Consider the following 22,795-nt stretch of genomic DNA (forward strand, 5'->3'; position numbering starts at 1 on the left):
TGATGGAAACCCCCCTGTCTGTTGATTCTTTGACCAAGGTAAGTGCAGTATAAACTCCTGTCAATCTATCAGTTATATTTTTTTATAAGTCGTATGTAAAGTTACATTTTGGACTGACTGATGTCTACTTTGGACAGATGCCATTGCCACCTGACATCCTCTGACGCATCCTGATGGGAGCCGTCACAGACGACGGCGATGTGGCTTTCTGGAGACTTTCACTGACGTGCAAGGTTTTCAGGGACGTTGTCAGCCAGCCCAAATTCAGAGAAGAGGCCCACTTTGTATGGCTGGACGGTAAGTTCTTTAAATCTAAGTTGTGAGTAATGTAAAAGGTACTTGAGAAAGTCTGTCTGTCTGTGCATCTATTTCTATCTATCTATCTATCTATCTATCTATCTATCTATCTATCTATCTATCTATCTATCTATCTATCTATCTATCTATCTATCTATCTATCTATCTATCTATCTATACCTGTCTGTCTGTGTCTGATAGACTGTATTGCCTTCAAAACTTTCAGCTTGAAATCTACTTTGATCTTCAAACTGAAAACCTTCAAACTTCAAGCTTTTAAAACTATTTCAAACTTTTAGGATAGGCTTTCTCAAGCCAAATTAAAGTTTGTGTTGACAAACTTTTTTTAACTAGTTTATAGGTACTTTACAGACAAAGCCAATAACACTCAAGCTTATCTTGTCTAACATTTTACTATAATATGTTTAAAATATATAAAAAATAAATTCCTTGTGACTCTGTACTATGTAATCTATGTAAATTCTCAATAAGAGCTTCTGTAGACGTCTGACAGAAATAAAGTCAGTCTGGTTAGTAATAAGTGAAGCTGGTAATGCTGTTTGTGGAGTTGTTTATTCCTCCTCTGCTGAGATCTTCACAGATTTAATGTCTTCTTTTCTCTTCAGTGGATTTCATCTAAAGGCTGTGTCTGAAGTCAGTTGTAGTTCTTGTGTTTCTGCTCGTCTCTTTTTCTCTTCTCTTCTTTCCTTCAGTGATTCTGCTTGTTAACAGGCTTATTAATGCTGAAATAACTCCATATTTAATATACACAAACTTTGTGGCTCAGATAAGGTCCTGTTCTGGTTTATTTATTTGCTCTTGGCTGACATGTGGCATTGCTATAGTCTGCTTGTGGCCCAGATCTGGCAAACAGGAGCGGTCCACTCAAGTGCCATCATTCCACGCTGCATGTGGGCCAGATCCGCATTCCACAAACAATGTTGCTATCTGGGTATCTGAGGAACTTCAAGCCACAGCGTTTGGTTTGGAGCACATCATGAGGGCGATCGGTCAGATCTATGAATCCTGTTCATCTGTGGAGAAGAACAAGAAAGATCTGCAGTTTGACTTCTCTTCTCTCCCGAGTCTTGCAGCAGAGATGATGATCTCTGGGTTTCCACTGGAGCTGATGGACGGAGATGCTGCTCATGTTCCTGTGATCTGGATCTCTGCTGTTCTAGATAAACTCATCCAGAAACTGGGAGACCAGAGAGTCTTTGTGCTGTCAGTTTTAGGGCTTCAGAGCTCTGGGAAATCCACCATGCTGAACGCCATGTTTGGACTCCAGTTTGCCGTGAGTGCTGGCAGGTGCACCAGAGGAGCTTTCATGCAGCTGGTGAAAGTCTCAGACGAGATGAAGACACAGATGAACTTTGACTATATTCTAGTTGTTGATACTGAGGGTCTTCATTCTCTAGAACTGACTGGAAGATCAACAAGACATCATGACAATGAATTGGCCACCTTTGTTGTTGGTCTTGCAAACCTGACCTTGATCAACATCTTTGGAGAAAACCCATCTGAGATGCAGGACATTCTTCAGATTGTTTTTCAGGCCTTCCTGAGGATGAAGAAGGTCAAACTGAATCCCAGCTGTGTGTTTGTGCATCAGAACGTTTCAGACGTCACAGCTGGAGAGAAAAACATGGAGGGAAAGAGACGACTGCAGGAGAAACTGGATGAGACGACAAAACTCGCTGCTGAAGAGGAAGTCTATGATGCTGAATATTTCAGTGATGTTATTAAATTTGATGCACGGAATGATGTGAAGTATTTTGCTTATCTTTGGGAGGGCAGCCCACCGATGGCACCACCAAACCCAAACTACTGTGAGAATATTCAACAACTAAAGGAAACTATTATATATCATGCTTCAAGATCACATGGAACGATGCTGATAGACCTAAAAGATTGTATTAAAGATCTCTGGGTGGCTTTACTGAATGAACGATTTGTCTTCAGCTTCAGAAATTCTCTGGAGATTTCAGCCTATAGAAAACTGGAGACAAAATACAGCAAGTGGTCCTGGAGGCTTCACAGTGCCATGATGGAAACTGAGAACAAACTACACAACAAAATAGAAAATGAAGTAATTAATGAGGTTGAGGAAACTGATCTTAAAAGAGAACTGAAGAAGACAAGTGAAGAAGTGGAGAAATCAATGTCAGAATTCTTTAAGAAAGACAAAGATAAATATATACTGATTCAGTGGAAATCATCATTTGAAATCAAAATCAAAGATGTTCAGGAAAACATTGTGAGAGAAACAAAAACTAAATTAAACGAGATTCTTCAGCAGCGAGACCTGAAGAAAATGATTGATGCTCTAAAGACACATCATGAAAACACTCTCTATGAAAAGAGCAAAACACTCGCCTTAAAACTCAAAGACAAAGCAAATGATGAAGAAACACTAAAGAAAGAATTTGATTTGTTTTGGAAACAGTGTGTGAAGAAGATAATCAGAGACACTCCTCTAATCAGAGACATTGACATACTCACAGATGTGAGAGAGATCCTTAGTGACGTCTATGAAAGTGCTCCTGTAGGCCACAGTAGCAGGGAGTACAATCATATTTTCACTGTGATGAGTTATTGTGAATATGTTATTTTCAGAAGGTCCACAAAAAAAGGGATAGATGTTCTAAAACTTCTCAGAACATATAGAGAAACTTTTGGATTTGCTCAAACACTTTCTCCTGAAGATGAAGCTCAAATAAGATCCTTAATCACAGATGTTGCTCAGCAGACAGACAGAATTATTCAGTCATTTAACATTTCAAAGATGGGCTACAACATCAGCTGCATTCAAAAACTCACAGATTACATCAAAGCAATAGTAACAGAACATCAGGAAGGAGTAAAATATGTGTTCAAGAATGAATTCTTCATGGATTTGTTTTTTTCCATCTATAACAGGGCAAAAGAGATGATCACTGACCAACACAAAATGTTCAGGAAATCCAATGATCCTGTTCTCTATTTAGAGAGGAAGAGAGCAGAGTACTATAGTATTTTCCAGAAATACTGTCATGGAGCAACATCAGCTGCCATTTTTGGAGAGATCATCTGTCAGAAACTTAGGCCTTGTCCACACGAACACGGGTATTTTTATAACCGTGACTTTTTTACGCGGTTCGTCCACACGGAAACGCAGTATCAGGTCACTGAAACCGAACATTATTGAAAACCCCTGCCAGGGTGAGGATTTTCAGAAACGCCGGTTGCAGTGTTGTCGTGTAGACAGTAAAACCGGAGTTTTTGCCTTGCGACGTCAAAGTGTGCGCCGTTATCCGCTGTGTTTGACGTCAGATTGTGCGCCGCTGACGGCTTCTGATTGGCCAACGTGGCTTTACGGTTAGGGTTATATCGCCGCCTCCTGGTGTGGAATGCTCTAGACGGCGCTTGATAGCGCGTTTTTGCGTTTTCATGTAGACGGAGATTTTTTCAAAAACGCAGGAGGAAAAACTCCGGTTATAAAAATACCCGTGTCCGTGTGGACATGGCCTTAAAGAGCCCATTGAGGAGAGTGTCTACAAGAAGACTGCCAGAGATCTGACAGATGAAATTAGATCAAACTGTGAATCACTGAATGGAAACAGATCAAATCTGGAGAAACACATCCTGAAGACACTGGCAGAAGAGGAGGATTTTTACAAATACATGAACTACATCTATAAACCCAGAGATCACTTCAAGAGTTTCATCAGAGATGAAGTCAGTCGGTACATCAATGATAAATTCAATGTCAGTGTTTTACCCAATATGAAGGAGAACATTGAACTCCTGCAGCAGAAGATCATGGAAGCAGCATGTGAATCTACTGAACATGTTCAAGTGAACAGAGGAGATGTTGGTTTATGGTTGAAGAGTTTCACACAGCATCTCTCAGATGACCTGATCTTCTCTGAAAAAGACCTCAGTGGAGTCAAACATGATGTTGATGATTTTAACCTCCTAGAAGTGTTAAGAAAAGAGATTCTTGCAATAACCTTTGAAATCAGCAGTAGATTCAACACAAATACATTTCCAAGTTTAGCTGTTGGGTTCAGTGTCCGTTCTGTAAAGCCGTCTGCATCAACATCATAGAAAACCATCATGGAGATCACAGTGTTGCTTTCCACAGATTGAGAGGAATTAGTGGAACATATTACCATTCAACAAAGACTCTGTACTGATATTTGCACAAATTTAGTAGCAAGTGATCAGTATTTTTATACACCAGATGGAAGGTTCCCTTGTAGAGATTACAGGACAGCAGGAGGAGTTTATGCAACGTGGAGCATCACCCCTGACCTCTCTGATCTACCCTACTGGAAGTGGTTTGTGTGCAGATTCCAGAAAGATCTGGAAAAATGCTACAATAAAACATTTGAGGAGAGTGGTGAGATACCAGATGAATGGAGAAAATACTCTAAACAGGACGCCATTGAGAGTTTAAATACATCTAATGGCTCAGATAAAGATTGAGACTCTTACATCTCCTTTAAGATTCTCCTCAGATCACAGTTAGAAATGTGTTTCTATTACATTCATCAGGGAGACTCTTGAGCTCATCTTCATCTTCATCAAATACACTAGAAAAGGATTAAAGACAATATTCAATTCCATATACAAGTATCTGTGAAATAAACATCCCAAGTGGTGTTGAAACCACAATAGCTCACTGGGGGTTCCTGTGTGATTAGCAAGAATGTGACCTGACCTGAGGGTGCACTTTGCTCTCGAGTGTCTGCAAGAAAGCTTTTTGGCCTCAAAAGAGTTGTAAATAGGTCTTAAAATATCTTAAAACGTAAGGGTCTCACTCTTTATCTGATCCATTAGATGTATTCCAAAAAAATGTTTATGTCAGATTTAGATTCAGATTCTTAGCTTTTATTACATTCATCAGTGAGAGTCTTGAATTTTAGACAAATGTATTAAACAATTGTATGCAACATTTAACAAAACTGTATTGTAATTATGCTGTATTTTATAGATTATATTTTTAAACAACATATTACAGATCAACAGCTGAAAGACAAAATATTTTAATAGACACAATCTTTAATTAGTGAATGAACATTAAAGAAAAAGTTCAGGAGGTCCACATCCACTTCAGACAATACTGTAAATATGTATGTACTCACTTGTTACTTTGTAGATATTCTCGTCAAAGAAACATTCATCAATCACAGATATCAGAAACAATTAGTTAAATCAGTTTGTTTTTAACATGAACCGATGGAAAATAAAAGTTAAACCTTAATGTGATGTGGTGTGACAGAGGGGGTATGCGAACAAAATGCTAAGCTTTCTTTTCATTTAATTCAGTTAAAAATAACACTAAAACCGCACATGTATTTCTAACAGGTAAAAGGTCAAATACATGACATCCAATCAAGTTAATTCCTCATCTTTTGTGTTCAAAACTTACTGCATCCACACAAGCAGAGCATGTGATAGGTTGTGTGCAGAGTCTGCTGCCTTAAAGGCACACTATGCAGTTTTCTGTTTTGTCGAACAGCGACCCCTAGAGTCGATGTGGAGTACTTGTATTTAACTTTACTGTCGTAAATAACACTCACGCAGAGCTGTCTCTGCACTCACGGCCTGACCCCCCATAGACATAATAAATACATTTATTGTAATAATACATAATTAATGCATTTATTATGTCTATATGATCCCCTACCCCCTGTACCTTGATTTATTGTTAGGTTTATTGTTTATTACAATACATATCTTTAAAGGTAGTTTTCTCAAAATTAGTTTTTCCTCCTACACTGAGCCAGAAATCTCCACTTCAGTAACAATTCATTCACCAAACCTTACAGTTTTGTTCTTATCGATATTCTAAAGTTTTTTACAGAGGGGTTTGTTCAAATATAATCTTCCTAATTTTATAAAACATTTTATTCCTAAAAAAAAAAATGTATTTATTTTTGGCTGTTGACAGTATTTTCTGATTTGTGGAGTGATATAGAGATATCCATAATCCCCAAACCCTACCATCCATCCATCCATCCATCCATCCATCCATCCATCCATCCATCCATCTTCTTCCGCTTATCTGGGGCCGGGTCGCGGGGGCAGCAGTCTAAGCAGAGATGCCCAGACTTCCCTTTCCCTAGTCACTTCCTCTAGCTCTTCCGGGGGGACACCGAGGTGTTCCCAGGCCAGCCGGGAGACATAGTCTCTCCAGCGTGTCCTAGGTCTTCCCCGGGGTCTCCTCCCAGTGGGACGTGCTCGGAACACCTTCCCGGGAAGGCGTTCAGGAGGCATCCGGAACAGATGCCCGAGCCACCTCAGCTGACCCCTCTCGATGTGAAGGAGCAGCGGCTCTACTCTGAGCTCCTCCCGAGTGACCGAGCTCCTCACCCTATCTCTAAGGGATCGCCCAGCCACCCTGCGGAGAAAGCTCATTTCGGCCGCCTGTGTCCGGGATCTTGTCCTTTCGGTCATGACCCAAAGCTCATGACCATAGGTGAGAGTAGGAACGTAGATTGACCGGTAAATCGAGAGCTTCGCCTTGCGGCTCAGCTCTTTCTTCACCACGACAGACCGGTACAACGACCGCATTACTGCAGAAGCTGCACCGATCCGTCTGTCAATCTCCCGTTCCATCCTTCCCTCACTCGTGAACAAAACCCCAAGATACTTGAACTCCTCCACTTGAGGCAGGAACTCTCCACCAACCTGAAGTAGGCAAGCCACCTTTTTTCCGACTGAGGACCATGGCCTCGGATTTGGAGGTGTTGATTCTCATCCTAGGAAAGTAGCTCTAATATACCAAAAAAAATGAAACAACAACAATTAATGCATATTTAATTAGATAGTCTCATTTACATATTTAAACATAACAGAAAACTTGTAATACAAATTTTTTTTTTGCAATTATTAATTAATCAATCAACTGGTGAAGTTTGGTGATATCTTTAAACCCTATTCACCTGGGGTGTCTTTCCTTAACAAATCACAGTACATTACTGCCATTCTCGACAATGAACCTGTAAAAGTGGGGAAAACTATATTTTACTAGCGTGGAGAACAAATATAGACACAGACTGTGTATATATCTACTATATGTAAGACTCAAACTCTCTTCAATAAAGAATCATGCCCTGTGTGAGGTGTTGTTTTAATGTTTATTAAACATTAATGTATATTAATTTATCCAGTCCGTAATGTATATTTGTATTATACTGTATGAGTAAGAATGCATTCTTTTACAAAAATGCAATATTCACATAATTGCAAATGTGAAATTGATTTTATACAACAGTTCAACATACATATAGTACTGTACATTTTAAACACAGTATGTTCAGTATTGTTTGATCTATTTTGCATTTTTCATGAGAACTATGCCCCTTTTCGAGCTGCCAGTGAGAAAGTGCCTTCATTTTTTGTTTTATCACTCTCATCAATCTTTTTTTGTTATTTTAGATAAAATTTTAGCCATTTTATCTTCCTTTATAGTAAAATTGACTAAGATTAATAGGACAATAAAAAATACAAAATTTAGGTCAAAAAACAATGATGACCGATTTCTACATTGAGATCACATAACATAATCAAGTTTGACGCTGATTTCATTGTAAGTCGTAAGGATGCATCCGTAAGTCACTGTGGCTAAAAGCGTCTCCTAAATGATTAAATGTAAATGTACATTTCGCATCAGACTCGTTCAAGTCCTTTGGTAGTAAACACGCATGTGCATACTATGTTGTTGTTGATAAATTGATGAAAATCAAGACTTCTTCAAATGTCAATCAAAACAAAAACAATTATTGAGTCTCATGAATAAATATGATCACAATTGGAAAACTAATGTTAGGAATATTACATTGTTTTAGTAACATCATGAAGTAAAATGTCTACTTATAATTCTAATTCTCAAGACCTTCTTCTGCAAATATTTTTCAATAATTAAAAAATAACACATAAACAAAAATCTTTGGGTTTATAAATGTTTATTTCGATACCAAAATTTCAGTAGTCTGTACCAACACCAGTAACATTTCATTATTCTTGGTACCAATTTCGGGTACCATAGCAAAACCTATTGGAACTATTTAATGATTTTAAAATAAAAAATATTAAATAAATGAGTTCATTATTAATGATAATAATAATTACCTGTAAATAATACATTAAAACAGCAAGTAGCCTTGATATATATATATATATATACTTTTTTAGTAAGTAAACATTTCTTTAAAAAGGTCAAGTGAAAAGTTAGTAAGAAAAAAAAGAAACATAAAACAACACAGATTACATAAAACATGCGGCAAGTGTGTAATTCTGTTACACACTGAGGAGACTCAATGTCTATTTTGACATTCAGTATAGGGCTGGGCGATATGGCGAAAAAACTATTACGATAATTGTTATATATCAGTCGATATCGATAATTATTATGATAAATGTCAAATCTTTATTTCTTTCAAGTTTAAAGGCAGATTTTTGCTTCAAAGTGAAACCAGAGCATTAATTGTGGTTTTAAACTACTCTTCATTGCCAGAACATATCATGACAAACACTTACCAAACAGGTGAACATTTCACATTTCACAAATCTGAGGTAGAACATTCAAACATTTGACATTTTTCCTTAACAAAATAAATATCTTTATTGGAAAATTAATTTCTTAATTTCTGCATGTGCTAATGGGGGATATTGTCTTGAAACAGGTTTGTGTTGCCTGACCTCAGTATTTTAAATACTGTAATTATATTTCATTAGTCCATTAATACATTGTCTACATTAATAATATAATACAATTCAATATATCCCACATTTCATGGTGTTTCATGGTGTTCATGGTGGAGTTAATATTACTAGGCTAACGTTACAGTAAATCTGTGGTAAATGATGGGAATTTGTAGACTTCTGACTGTATCGTTGCGCACAGTGTTTCTCCTGTTCGTCAGCGCCGCTTCCTCTGCCTTTAAACTGGTTTAAATCACTAAATCACTGCGCAGTATATAAGATGGACACAGCGACCCCTAGATTTCAACGGAGAAAAGTGAAGCCCATTTGAAGCACTCACTTCCTGATCGCCAGGCGAACTGCGCAGGCTCAAACTGAGCTTAGTGACGTGAGCAACGTGTCTGACAGCTGTCAGTCTTCTAGCAGCTGTGCCGAGAGAAATCTGGATCATTCCCTTCCGAATCTCGCAGAGACGGAGAGCGTGAGTATTAGCTGTCCATGAGCTAGCAGCAGGATCAACTTTATCACTCTCTATGGGCTTCTCCCTTCACTTTATCAGACTTTATGCCTTCACGTCCCCCCGATTGCTCGCGAGCTTCTCCGCCTGTCTATACGGTAATTTCTCGACTGTGCGACAGAGAGTCGCGTGGTTATGGTATAGGCTAACTAATCGTTAGCCTATTTTTACATAAACTGCTTCTACGGGGCCATAACGTAAGGTCCAAGGTAATGAAGCCTTTTATAGATTGTCGTGTTTCTTTAGAAATAAATAATGGACAAATGGAGTCTTTGGACGCCTCAGATGTAAAGTTATTCGCTGTCAAAGTGACGCCAAAATGAATGGGAGTCAATGGAATGCTAACAGCAGGTGATGGCTTGATAGCCAATGGCGGAAAGCTTCGGTTTTCAGCGGATGGATTACCCCCTTGGCGCTGCGCTGCCATTTGGACTTTGAGCCGAGCGGATAAATGGTCCGTGTGGTGCGCGGTTCAAATGAGTTTCGTTCCGCTTTTGCCTCATAAACATTATCGAACATTTATAACTCTTGATATCGTTTTATCAAGAAAAATTTATATTGCGATAATTATCATTATCGTTTTATCGCCCAGCCCTAATTCAGTATCAAATTATTGTTTCCCCTGTCCGTTGCTATGGTTATCACTATGTCAGTCATTGCAGTTTCGGATTCAACCCTACACTTAAATACGGTTATAACAGTGCAGTGTGTACTTGGCAGTAATAAAAATACAACTTTTCAAATTGCGAATGGGTTAAACAGAAAGCACCTCTTGCAAAAACTCCCGTTATAACCAATGAAGCTGCCCACACTGCACAATGAATCTCTTACATTGTGTTTATAATGAAAAGATTCATAAACTGAGTGTGTAGAACTGCCATTTTGAGCGGATTCTGACTAACTTAAACATGTCTGATTGGCCACTGCGTTCACAAGCTCACAAGCTCAATAGATATGTCCGTGATTAGCTACAATGCTTTAAAAAACACATTGTAAATAGAAACACTGAATGTTTTTCACAGATACTGAAATGCTTGGGCGTGTTTAAAAACAGCAGGTACCAAACTGACATAGTACAGGTACATTTTTTTACAGGTACAAGTACCAATACTTTTGACACTAGTCACAATAGACAGCAAGTCCTCTGCAATCCTCGGAAAACAGTTGAACTGGCTCATCTTGGGACATTTTTTGGGACATGACAGAATCACTAACTTCTGACTCTGCCTAATTCATTCATTTCCAACTGGTTCTTTGGTTCAGTAACTGGTGTAGTTGCTTCTAACTCTGCATCGGCGTCAACCGTCAAACTAAAGTCCGATTCATTTAGATTTTGTGAACCAGCTCGACCAATTCCTCACTGCAAACCGACTCAAAGAACGATTTGTTCAAGAATCGGACTTCACTATCTGGAGTTTCTCCAGTGGGGATGATATCAGCTCTACCCCAATAGAGTCTCTTTGATGTTTGAGGAATATTCCACATAAAATTCTGGTCAACATCAAAAGGAGAATACAAGTTTTTAATGGTCTTTAGGAGATCAGACTTCTCAGAGGTAGCTTGGGGCTTTGACCTCCAGGAGGCATGTCACAACTGATGCAACTCTTCTATCAGATGCAAATCTTCTATGAGATGGAATGTAACTGGTAATATTTTCAAATCATGACACCAGAAGAATGGAAAGACCGTGTCAGAGAAGGTGGTTGTGAATGTGTGTAACTTTGTGTTAGTTACAGGATCAGAGAATGACACCGTTCCTTTGTCATAGTCCAGGTGAACTCTCACCCTCTCAAGCTTCTCTTTCACAGGAAAACCAAATCGCTCATCCAGTCCGTACTGCACCCACCAGACACCAGAGTTAAAGAAAACACCTCCTTTCCTCTGGTTTGATGCTGTAGTTACTCCAAGACTCCAGTACAAACTCTCTTTGACCTCCACATCCCAGCGGTGTGTTCCTGAGTTAAAACCCTCTGAACCCAGAACACACGAATACTCATCAAATCTCTCTGGATTATCAGGAAATGGTTGACTGTTCAAGCTCCATCTCACACTGGTCAGATCATCAGACAGGACTAGATGTGACTGAGCTGAGTTTGGATCCAGAATCACAGGAGCTGATGAGACACAATCAACAGATGATGTTCATATAATGATCACGAGTGAACCGTACACAGATTATTATGAATCATGAAAATCATCATATTGATCAAACACATCAGACATTTTCCTATCACTGTCAGTGTTGTTATAGTAAACGTACTTGAGAAAATTCAGATTTGCATTTCATGTCAAGAGAAACTGATACTGACAAAACAACTGAACTCTAGAGATCTGCTATATTAATGTACCGTATTTTCCGGACTATAAGTCACACTTTTATTTTCATAGTTTTGCTGGTCCTGCGACTTATAGTCAGGTGCGACTTATATATCAAAATTAATTCATACTGACTGAGATGAACCAAGAGAAAACATTACCGTCTACAGCCGCGAGAGGGCGCTCTAGTTAGCGGAGTTGTTTAGAAGCGACACAGAGGAAGAACTCAATGGTTTCAGTGATGTGTGGAATGAGATCGCGGGAGCTTGGTGAACTTGCTTACTGGTAACTTGTTGAACTCGCTGGCGAGTTCTTGAAGAAAATGTGTTAGTTAAGGGTGTAACTAACTTTGTGTAACTTAACTTAACTTTGTGTTAGCCTACGTGTCGCCATACACATCAGCATAAATGCTCCTGATAAATTATTTTATTAAAGCATTCACAATCCACTGTTAATTTAACATAAAAGCAAGGCTTTGTGCATGGTTTTCCATGACTCAATGCACGCAAATGCGCTCTCTTAATAATTCTTAAAAAGCTGACATGAGTTCATCGCGATCTCATACATCTCTGTTATTATCAATGAAGCTGACTGCACAAGGAATCTTTCATAATATCTTTTGTAATCCAAGGATTTGCCAGCATGCAGAATTCAGCACTAAACAAAAAGTCAGTTTTGAGCCGTGAGGGGATTCTATCTTACATGCTTCTGATTGGCCTTTGCGTTCCAGAAATCAACACATATGTCTGTGATTGGCTACATCGCTCAACACTGCAAACATGTTACAAATAGAAACTCTGGCCTGTAAATCTTCATCTGTTGCAGAAAAGCAACAAGAACAACTAAAACAAAATAGAAAAAAGAAAATATCAATTTATTAGTTTTTATATGTTTTATTCATAGATATTTCTATTTAATCGTTTCATTCTCCCGCAGCCCGCACACACATAGTGAGTGCATTAGGCTACCGCCCGTGCTTGCACTCGGCCATCAAATCTAGTCCCGCGCCGCACGTCTCTAGATCACGGGCCCAGCCCGAGGATAGCGGCGGGAAATATCAGGCTCGGGCAGAGAATCTAAGCTCTAAACAGGACAGACTAATGCGGCGGATATCGCACATATACATTTGTTGACGACGTAAGGCGGTGGGCGTGTGTTGCTTTGGCGGCTGCCTTAGTTCCAAAGTGCTGCGGGAAATGCTGTGTTACGTTAACATGCCGGACACCTATTCAGCCTGTTGTTCTGTGTGCTATTGTGTAGCTGAATAACTTGCCTTTCCAGATTACATGTCTGTTCTTGGATTTTGTGAAATGAAAACCTAAATAAATGCAACATAAATAGTATAATAAATACTCCAGTACGACTTATAGTCCAGTGCGTTTTTTTCCTCTTCATGACATTTTTTGACTGATGCGACTTATACTCCGGAGCGACTTATAGTCCGGAAAATACGGTAACGGTAAATATCATGTTCATCTCTTGTTGGTGTAGTAGCTCATCTATAATGCTTAAATCAGTTTATCTTCACCCATGTGCCATTTCCACTGTGTGTGTAGCAGCACAGATCTTCTCCAGACTCACTGTTTTGGACGATGTCCTGCATCTTCTTCCAGACTCTGAACGGCAGGTTGCCCAAGTATCGTGGCACATGAATCAAAGCTCCAGAAGCCATCTGTGGATCCGGCTGTGAGATCTGGACTCTGGAAGAACATTCAGGAGTCAGAACTGCAGTGGATCAGAACCAGAGAGACCAGAGACACCAGCAGATCACTCACCTTTCCATTGAGACTGGAAACTTCTACAGAAAAAAACACACCATTTATCATCAAGAACTCAATCAATCAATCAATCAATCAATCAATCAATCAATGATGTGAAATCATACCTTCAGAAAGCAGACGTCATTGGCTTTCATCATCTCCTCCATGTCGTTAATTGTGTGTGAAAGATCTGAGATGTGTCTGTCCATCTCCTCCAGCGTCTCCTTCATCATCTGCTTCTTCTGCTCCTCTTCCTCCCTCAGTTCAGTGATTGTAGCTGCTTCTTCATATCTGAGAAACTCATGAAGCTTCTCAAACTGGTTTTTAATCTGACGCTCTGTGTGCTCGGCTTGAGACTGAAAACAAAATCACATTCACTTCAATCATCTCAAAGATCAGTGGGGAACGGTGGGTTAGTTAACTACAACTTTAACTTTCTGAAGCATTATTAATAACAGTAACATACTGTAAATAATACAGTAAAGAACTGTAAATTCACAGCTGCTCTTGTTTTTCGGCTTTTACAGGTGTGCTGTATAATTTTACAGTATAACTGTAGTTTATGATTTACAGTACTCTTGTAAAATGTACAGGCTTACTGGCAACCGAAATTGCCAGTAAGTTGCTGTAAATTTGACAGCAATTTGTTACAGTGTACTAGTATTGTATTAGTAGATGTTCTTTCTCTGTACTCTAAATACACATAATTCTCACCAGCCTCTCTTCACAAAACAAGTTTTAAATGGCTTTTTAAAAGGATTCATAAAAAAAGAAAAAATATGAACATAAATGAAGTTTGAGATTCAAATATAACTTACTATAATGTAACATAACTAACTAAATGTAATTTTTTAATCTATTTAACAACCTTAAAGGGGTCATGACATGAGAAATCAAATTTCCCATGATCTGTGTTGATGTACATTGGCTCGGTTTAGTTACACTCGAAGTAGATTGGCCTCTCTAGCGAGATTCCTATTCATCGGTTACTAACGCGACGTAGAGAGTGAAAGACTGAAAGGGTTTAAAAAGGTTAAAGGGTCTAAAAGGGTTCAGTCTGTCACTCTTGGGGTGGGCGATATGGCAAAAATATCATATCACGATTTTTTTCAGGAAAATCACGATTTACGATTTTATCACGATTCCTTTTCATGTTGGTTTTACTATTTTGCAAGTGACTGAGCATCACAGCCAAACTAATGTCCCTATTTTAAAAACAAAGCCTTAGGTAACAAAATATAAAATAAAAAAGAATGGCAGACATTTAGGCCAAAGTGGCGAAGATAAAAAATCTTTGTCATTTTCTTTGTTATTAAAAATTAAGAACAAAGATACACATACACAACTTAATATACAAATTAAATAAACAGTGCTTTATTTTTTCAGCTACAGGTGTATTTAACAGCATTGAAGAAAGTTATTAAATGAACAAATATGAAAATAAAACACAACATAGACTTCACTGTATAAATTGTACATTGATTCTTATTAAAGCGACTATTAAAGTTCTCAGTCATGAGTGAGTGAGAAAATTTTAATTCTCTCAAGCCGTTTTAAACCCGAATAAGTCTCCCTCTTCTGTTGAAAATAAAAGTTATTTGGAGAAATGTGGGTAACCAAACAGTTGATGTACCCCAGTGACTTCCATAATAGTTTTTTCCTACTATAGTCAATGGGGACCAGCAACCGCCCGGTTAGCCACACTCCTCAAAATATCTTCTTTTGTGTTCAGCACAAGAAAGAAATTAATACAGGTTTGGAACAACATTAGAGAGTGAGTAAATAATGACAGAATTTTTATTTTTGGGTAACTGTCCCTTTAAGGACAAGCGGCAGCATGTTTACTATTAGGGCTACTGTCACTTTAAGATCTGCGCGCAACGAGTCTACACGCATTTGACAAGCAGATTTTTTCTTAATTTTTTCTATTGTTCTTTCACTTTAGACATCACCAACTTTGTTTATGTAAACCTTGTGTGTATTTGACAGTATTAGAGCAATAAGACTCGAAAGATAACTTAGTCCAGTATCCAGGCGCTGTTAGACAGGCTTTTAGTGCATGGGTGTGTTTGCGCTCAGATAAGCGCCCGTTAGAACAGCGCATCAGCAGCGAATGACATGTTTAACCGGCAAGGCTTTAAAGCACAGGCAAATAATTTTTATGAACTACAGTGTCCCGTTCCTCTGCATTTCATGTGGATATACGTCGCGCTGTACAGTATGTTGAGACAGAGGCGCCAGAACTGCAAACTGATAGAATGCACGATCCTACGATATTTCTTCAAAAGCAGATCGTGGAGACATTTTAATCGTCCACGATCAAAAATCGTAATATCGCACACCCCTATGTCACTCTAAGGCCAATCTAGGCCAATCTACTTCGAGTGTAACTAAAACGAGCCAATGCACATTGGCATGCAATAATTGCATCAGCTGCGCTGCATCGCGGCACGAGAATATAATGAGCATATAATGTCTGCTCTCTACAAAGCAGTGTTTTAACTGAACAACTTGCGTCTTTTTAAAGATGATATTCAGCACGTGTGTTTCTGGATGCGTTCGTAACCTGGCGCTGAGGGATAGCCACGATAGCTGTGTCACGTGTCTGGGCTTCAAACGCGCTGAGATAGCGTTCGTAGATGAGTAGTGCACCCATTGCGGGAAGATTCAGCGCTTTGAGTGTCGAGAAAAGCGCTATATAAATGTAATGAATTATTATTATTAAGTTGACCATTGCAGAGTTGCAGTCGAGACTCCAATACCTCCAAAGAGGTGGGGTCCCCGTGCTTCTGCCTCGATCTAATGCTTCCCAAAGGGTTACTTCAGGCAGTAGCAGGGGTTATTTGAGAATCACAGTGAGCACACTTCCTTTGGGGAACAACCCCCTAGTAACCCTCACTAATCATGTGCTCTACAGCCAGTAGAGCTGCCACAGGTATGCCCCGGATGTTGATCGCTGCAGCGGAGGGTGAGTCAGACTTATTTGGGGATGACAATTTGTCTATGTTGCCTCCTTCGGGAACCATAGCATTCCCCGAGTCAGATCCAGAGATGATGGCTATGCTTTTCCAGGCCGCTGAGAGGGTCGGGCTCAAGTGGAACCGACCACCGTTTCCCGAGCCCTCGAGGCTGGACGGTTGGTTTCTCGGGGTTGCTTGCGCTAGTTCTCAGCGTCCCACCCCGGTACCTTTCTTTCTGGAGGTGCATGAGGAGCTCACTAGGTCGTGGACGGCACCTTTTACTGCCCGAAACCATCTTGGTAACCCTTACCACCCTTGATGGCGGGGCCTTGATGGGTTAAATGTAAATTTTCCCTGTGGAATGGGCCGTTGCTATGCAACTGTGCCCTAACTCCAGCTGGCGGGGGAATCCGTGTCACCCTTCCCGGGCCTGTAAGCATTCATTGGATTTAACCGGCAATGCTTACCAGGCCTGAGGGGATTGTTGCAGGTCCACCAGGCAAAAGCACTGAAGGACCTGCACAAGGATGGTCACGAACCAGAAGTTCTGCAAGGTCTCTGGGTCGTGCGATGTCCACATTAGTGGTCCAGGTACGCCATCTCTGGCTGTGTCTGGCCGACATTAGGGAAACCGACATGGTCAGGTTTCTTAATTCCCTCGTCGCCAAGACCGCGGTTGAGAGCTTTGCCCAGCAGTTCTCAGCCGCCCAGAAATAGACTGAGGCGATTTCAAGTCAAGTCAAGTCACCATCATTTATATAGAAATTTTAACAATATAGATTGTTTCAAAGCAGCTTTACAGTGATAATAGGAAATTAAAGTAACAGCGATAGTTTTGGTTTTACAGCAGCTCTAGAATAAAGTTATTGTCCAGCTAAAGTTAGTTTTTTATTTATTCATTTCCTCACAACAATCATTAGTTATTAACTTAGGGGCTGCTAACACGACACCGTTCTTACAGAAAATCCTTAATGCGATCCGGCTGCTCATTTCACACATCCTGCCCTGGCGGTCCGCTGCTGCTTCCACCCATCCATAGCACCTCAGTCTGCTTGTTGTTCCCCGCCAAACCAGCCGGGAAGCGCAAGGGTAAGAGACCCTATGACGGGCGACCCGGAGATGGAGGGGATTGCTCTTCAGGAGATGGTGACTGAACCATTCCTTCCCCCGGAGGAAGGCTGGGTGGAGAATCTTGTGTTCCGTTTTGTTTCTGTTCCGCCACTGGCTCCACAGGCAGCGGCACCCAAATTCTCAATAAAAGAGTAATTTCCTCTATCTCCGGGTCCCAAGAGGGCTCAGAGGGCAGTGGAAGGCCAAAATCCTTACCACTCTCCTCCCACTCTTCCATCGCCAACGGGCAGCAGTGCGCGGTTTGAGGATGCCACCAAGCCACTCTGCCCAACCTTGGAACCAGGTAAGTGTTGCACAGCACACTCAGACCTCGCTGTGAGCTGCCTCAAAGAGAGAGCCCCCTGGCAGGGTCCCTGCCTTCCTTCTCACTGCCCCACTGTGGGCACGCCTACCGTCCCTTTGCCCGCTTGCACGGTCTCTGAGACCCTGGCTTGCACTCCCCAGTCCGTCTCACTGGCTCATTCGGACCATCAGGCTCGACTATGCGATTCAGTTAGCCCGGCGTCCCCCCAAGTTCAGAGGTTTCCAGTTCACTTCAGTGAAAGCTGTCAATGCTCATGTCTTGCGGGCGGAAATCACAGTCCTACTAGAGAAGGATGGGGTTTCACAGCCCCTACATCATTGTATCCAAGAAAAGCGGTGGGTTACGGACGATTCTGGACCTGCGAGTCTTGAATCAGAGCCTTCACAAGCTACCATTCAAGATGCTGACGCAGAAATGCATTTTCGAAAGCTTCCGTCCCCGAGATTGGTTTGCTCAACCTGAGGGACGCATACTTTCATGTCTCGATTCTTCTTCGACACAGGCCGTTTTTGTGCTTTGCGTTCAAGGGTCAAGCATATCAGTACAAAGTCCAACCCTTCGGGCTGTCCCTGTCTCCCTGCTACTTTCGTAAGGAGGACCTTGTTCCCATGAAGGAACATGCCGTATGCATTCTCAACGACTGGCTGATACAAGCACAGTCTTGGGACCAGTTGTGCGAACACAGGGACCTGGTGCTCAGTCCTCTCAGCCAGTTGGGTCTTCGGGTCAACTGGGAAAAGAGCAAACTCGCCCCCGTGCAGAGGATCTCTTTTCTCGGTATGGAGTTGGATTCGGGGCGAACAGTCAGCAAGCCTTACAGAGGAACGTGCTCGGTCAGTGCTGAACTGCTTGAATATATTCAAGGGCAGGACGGCGGTCCCAATTAAAATTCTTTCAGAGGCTCCTGGGGCATATGGGCATATTGCTCCACACAAGACCACTTCAGCACTGGCTTCACGGCCGAGTCCTGAGATGGGCGTGGCAGCACGGCACTCACCGGTTGACAATCACACCGGTGTGCCACCAAAACTTCGTCCTCTGGTTAGACCCTTCGTTTGTTCGGGCAGGAGTGCCCCTGGAAAAAATGTCCAGGCATGCTGTGCTTTTCACGGATGCCTCCGTACAATGGTCATGCAGTTACCAGGGTATGGACGGGTCCCCACCTGAATTGGCACATTAACTGTCTCGAGTTGCTTGCAGTATGTCTTGCTCTGAGCCGTCTAAAAAGGCCACTACAGGGCAAAGATGTGCTTGGACAACACTGCGACTGTGGCGTAATTCAACCGACAAGGTGGTCTAGGCTCCCATCGCATGTAGCAGCTTGCCCGCCATCTCCACCTCTGGAGTCAGAAGCATCTGAGGTTGGTTCGGGTCATTCGTGTCTCTGGGCTGCTCAACTGTGTGGCTGACGAGCTATCATGAGCCTCGCTCCCGGTATAGTGGCGACTCAACCCCTAGGTGGTCCAGTTGATCTGCCGTCGTTTCGGAGCCGCACAGGTAGACCTCCACATGACTCCTTCGGGGAAGGATGTGGCTTCCACAGTGTTCCTTTTCCAATGGAAAGGGTGTTATCCAATAGTCTTATTGAATCGAAACAGCAGTGATGGACTTCTCTGTGTGAGTAGGATGGTTTACATAGGGTGCTGGATGGGGTAAGCAAACTGTGGCGCTTTGGTATGGGATTCCTATTTGTTGGGCACACATGACGTAGAGAGTGACTGAAAGGAACATTCTTAGTTACACTCGAAGTAGATTCAGGGAACCTCCTTCAGGGAACAAGGTTTACATACGTAACTGAGACGTTTCATAGCTTAAAACTTACTCCTCAATATTAACAGAATATATTTAATCTCACTCCAAAAAAGGGTTTTCTTGATTTTTTGTGTGATCTGTGACATCGACGAAAAGTTATACATCATACAGGCCCAGTCATCATATGTTCAGTCGCTTAATGGCTGACATTTTCTAACACTGGGAGTGAGCATTGTGCCAAAAGCAAATAGAAGCCATTATAATCACTGAGGCAGAACAAATGAAATTGAAAGAACGAGTGATTGAAAGAACGTTTGCTTTGACGTGTCCAGTTTAAACAGTTTGTTTGCATCTCGGTACAGATTTCAGAAGTTTACCAGCATCGGAAATGCGTGGATGGTTTAGTTTAATTGCATCCTAGATCATGTCGGAGGCAGGGCCGGATTAAGAGTTCAGAGGTGTAGGACTCCCCCCCCCATTGTCATCATTTAGCCTACTCTCTCAAGCCGTTTCAAACCCAAATAAGTCTCCCTCTTCTGTTGAAAATAAAAGTTATTTGGAAGAATGTGGGTAACCAAACAGTTGATGTACCCCAGTGACTTCCATAATAGTTTTTTTCCTACTATGGTCAATGGGGACCAGCAACCGCCCGGTTAGCAACACTCCTCAAAATATCTTCTTTTGTGTTCAGCACAAGAAAGAAATTAATACATGTATGGAACAACATTAGAGTGAGTGAGTAAATAATGACATCATTTTTATTTTTGGGTAACTATCCCTTTAAGGACAAGCGGCAGCATGTTTACTATTAGGGCTACTGTCACTTTAAGATCTGCCCGCGACGAGTCTAATATACACGCATTTGACAAGCAGATATTTTTTTCTTATTTTTTTTCTACTGTTCTTTCACTTTAGACATAACCAACTTTGTTTATGTAAACCTTGTGTGTATTTGACAGTATTAGAGCAATAAGACTCGAAAGATAACTTAGTCCAGTAACAGGCGCTGTTAGACAGGCTTTTAGTGCATGTGCGCGTCGGCGGGTATAATGTTATTGCGCTCAGAAAAGCGCTCGTTAGAACAGCGAATCAGCAGCGAATGACATGTTTAACCGGCAAGGCTTTAAAGCACATGCAAATAATTAATTTTTATGAACTAGTGTCCCGTTCCTCTGCATTTCATGTGGATATACGTCGCGCTGTACAGTATGTTGAGACGGAGGCGCCAGAACTGCAAACTGATAGAATGCACGATCTTACGATATTTCTTCAAAAGCAGATCGTGGAGACATTTTTATCATAATATTTGACATAATATTTAGATGTCCTGGGCCCCTGGGCAATTGCCCAGTTGCCCTAATGGTTAATCCGGCCCTGGTCGGAGGACTATGTGTTTGTTCGGAGCATTTTATTTTGTAAACGGGGCAGTGTAATGGAGAGTTTGTAAATAATCTTTTGTTGAACGATGAAGCAGTCACTGTATTGGATCTGACAGCAGCAGCATCACAAACCGCAAGTAAATTATTTTATAATGCTGTGTCTGCCCATGGTTTTATATGGATTATGTTTTCAAAACACTTACTCATGTGCAATAGCGAGTGGCCGTTAGTACTGTTTCATATGCAATGAAGTTTGCCAATCATAACAGTAGCCGTTTACTGACAAGCCTTAATGGAGCTTCACCTTTAAAAACGTATAATTTCAGACAGAGGGTAAGAATGAAGATAGAAAATAATAGGTTTCCGCATGTTTTTTTTTTTTGGTGAGTGTCAAAAACAATATTAACATTATAAGTGAACCTCAAGGACCATATTAAAATAACAAAACAAAAAAAATCTTTAAATTACATGAAATATCTTACGATAGTCAAAGGTGACTTATGACTATCACGTCTTCCCTCAGGTAGATGCATATTGTCAACAGCATATTGAATATTAATCATGTTGTTTGTGCTTGCCTAAAAATGGTTTGCTGAATGCACAGAGTGGTGACTTGACTAACTTGAACGTTAGTCCAGCCCACTTCAAAAGTACCCAAAAATCGGTGGCTTCGTTTTACACAAACGACTACATTTTATACACTTACTGTAATACCAATTGAGTATGTCAGACAAACCAAGTCAGATTTTCACATTAAATTTGTGAATATCAAAAGAACCAATCCTCACCTTGATGTGTTGAACTGTTTTCTCAAACTTTGCTTTAATGCTTTCTTTGTGTTTCAGTTTCTCTTGCAAGGGCTTCAGTGCAGTATTGAGCTCCTCCTAGAATTGAAAGTGAAAATACAGAAGATATTTTTGTAGATTTATTTTTTATTCTTTAATATGTTCATGTTACAGAAAATGGTTCAGAGACATACATTGTTTATGATATAGCCTACAACTTCTATGATCCAAGTTTTTATCCAAATATATGAATCTGTCTTACCTTATATGATGAAACCACTTCACCGATGGGTCTGAATGTGTGATTAACATGTGTCTGTGAAGTATAGCACACTAAACACGCAGGCTGTTTGTCCTCCAGACAGAAGAGTTTGAGTTTCTCACTGTGTAAACTGCAAAGCTCCTCAGACCCTGATGATTGGCTCTCATTTTTCTCCTTCAGGAACGCCTCACACAAGTTCTTTAACGCTAGATTACATGTTGGATCAGATTTTGATCTTCTCCTGCAGACAGGACACTCCTGACCTTTCTTGATTTTCCAGAACTGTTGAAGACACTCTTTACAGACACTGTGACTACATGATAAAATAACAGGAGCGTTGAAGATTTCACGACACACAGGACAGATATAATCATATTCAGATGGTGAATCCATTTTCACCGTTTGAGCTCCAGAAATCTGAACTTTACTTTCACTTTCTGAATGATGGTTTCAAAAATGAATAATCACAAAGATCTGCTGTCTGGTCAGAAACAAACGTCTCAAAATCACTTAAAGCATTTTCCTTCATTTCCAACTTATCACTGATTTGTCTTTCCTTTTTTTCTTCTTCTTTTTTTTGTCAAACACGAGAGTCAGTGTGACAGGAAAGATAATGCGGCACTCTCTTCCTGGTAAGT

At 40.7% G+C, this 22,795-nt stretch overlaps 1 protein-coding gene and 1 pseudogene across 2 annotated transcripts; one reads left to right on the plus strand and one right to left on the minus strand.

Moving 5' to 3' along the window:
* The first annotated feature begins 286 nt into the window (after nucleotides 1-286).
* Nucleotides 287-4,767, plus strand: LOC307009876 (interferon-induced very large GTPase 1-like; annotated as a pseudogene). The gene is made up of 3 exons: nucleotides 287-297; nucleotides 1,159-3,386; nucleotides 3,812-4,767. The product of its transcript is annotated as an interferon-induced very large GTPase 1-like (transcript).
* Nucleotides 4,768-8,238: 3,471 nt separating this feature from the next.
* LOC306997153 (zinc-binding protein A33-like) lies at nucleotides 8,239-22,795 on the minus strand. The gene is made up of 6 exons (XM_079610280.1): nucleotides 22,158-22,795; nucleotides 21,899-21,994; nucleotides 13,710-13,940; nucleotides 13,600-13,622; nucleotides 13,406-13,524; nucleotides 8,239-11,622 (listed from the first exon to the last, which is right to left on the minus strand). The coding sequence occupies exons 1-6, from the start codon at nucleotides 22,548-22,550 to the stop codon at nucleotides 11,096-11,098; spliced, it is 1,389 nt and encodes a 462-aa protein (XP_079466406.1). The 5' UTR covers nucleotides 22,551-22,795; the 3' UTR covers nucleotides 8,239-11,095.

This window comes from Phoxinus phoxinus, assembly GCF_949152265.1.
Source record: "Phoxinus phoxinus genome assembly, chromosome: 1".
NCBI classification, from domain to species: domain Eukaryota; kingdom Metazoa; phylum Chordata; class Actinopteri; order Cypriniformes; family Leuciscidae; genus Phoxinus; species Phoxinus phoxinus.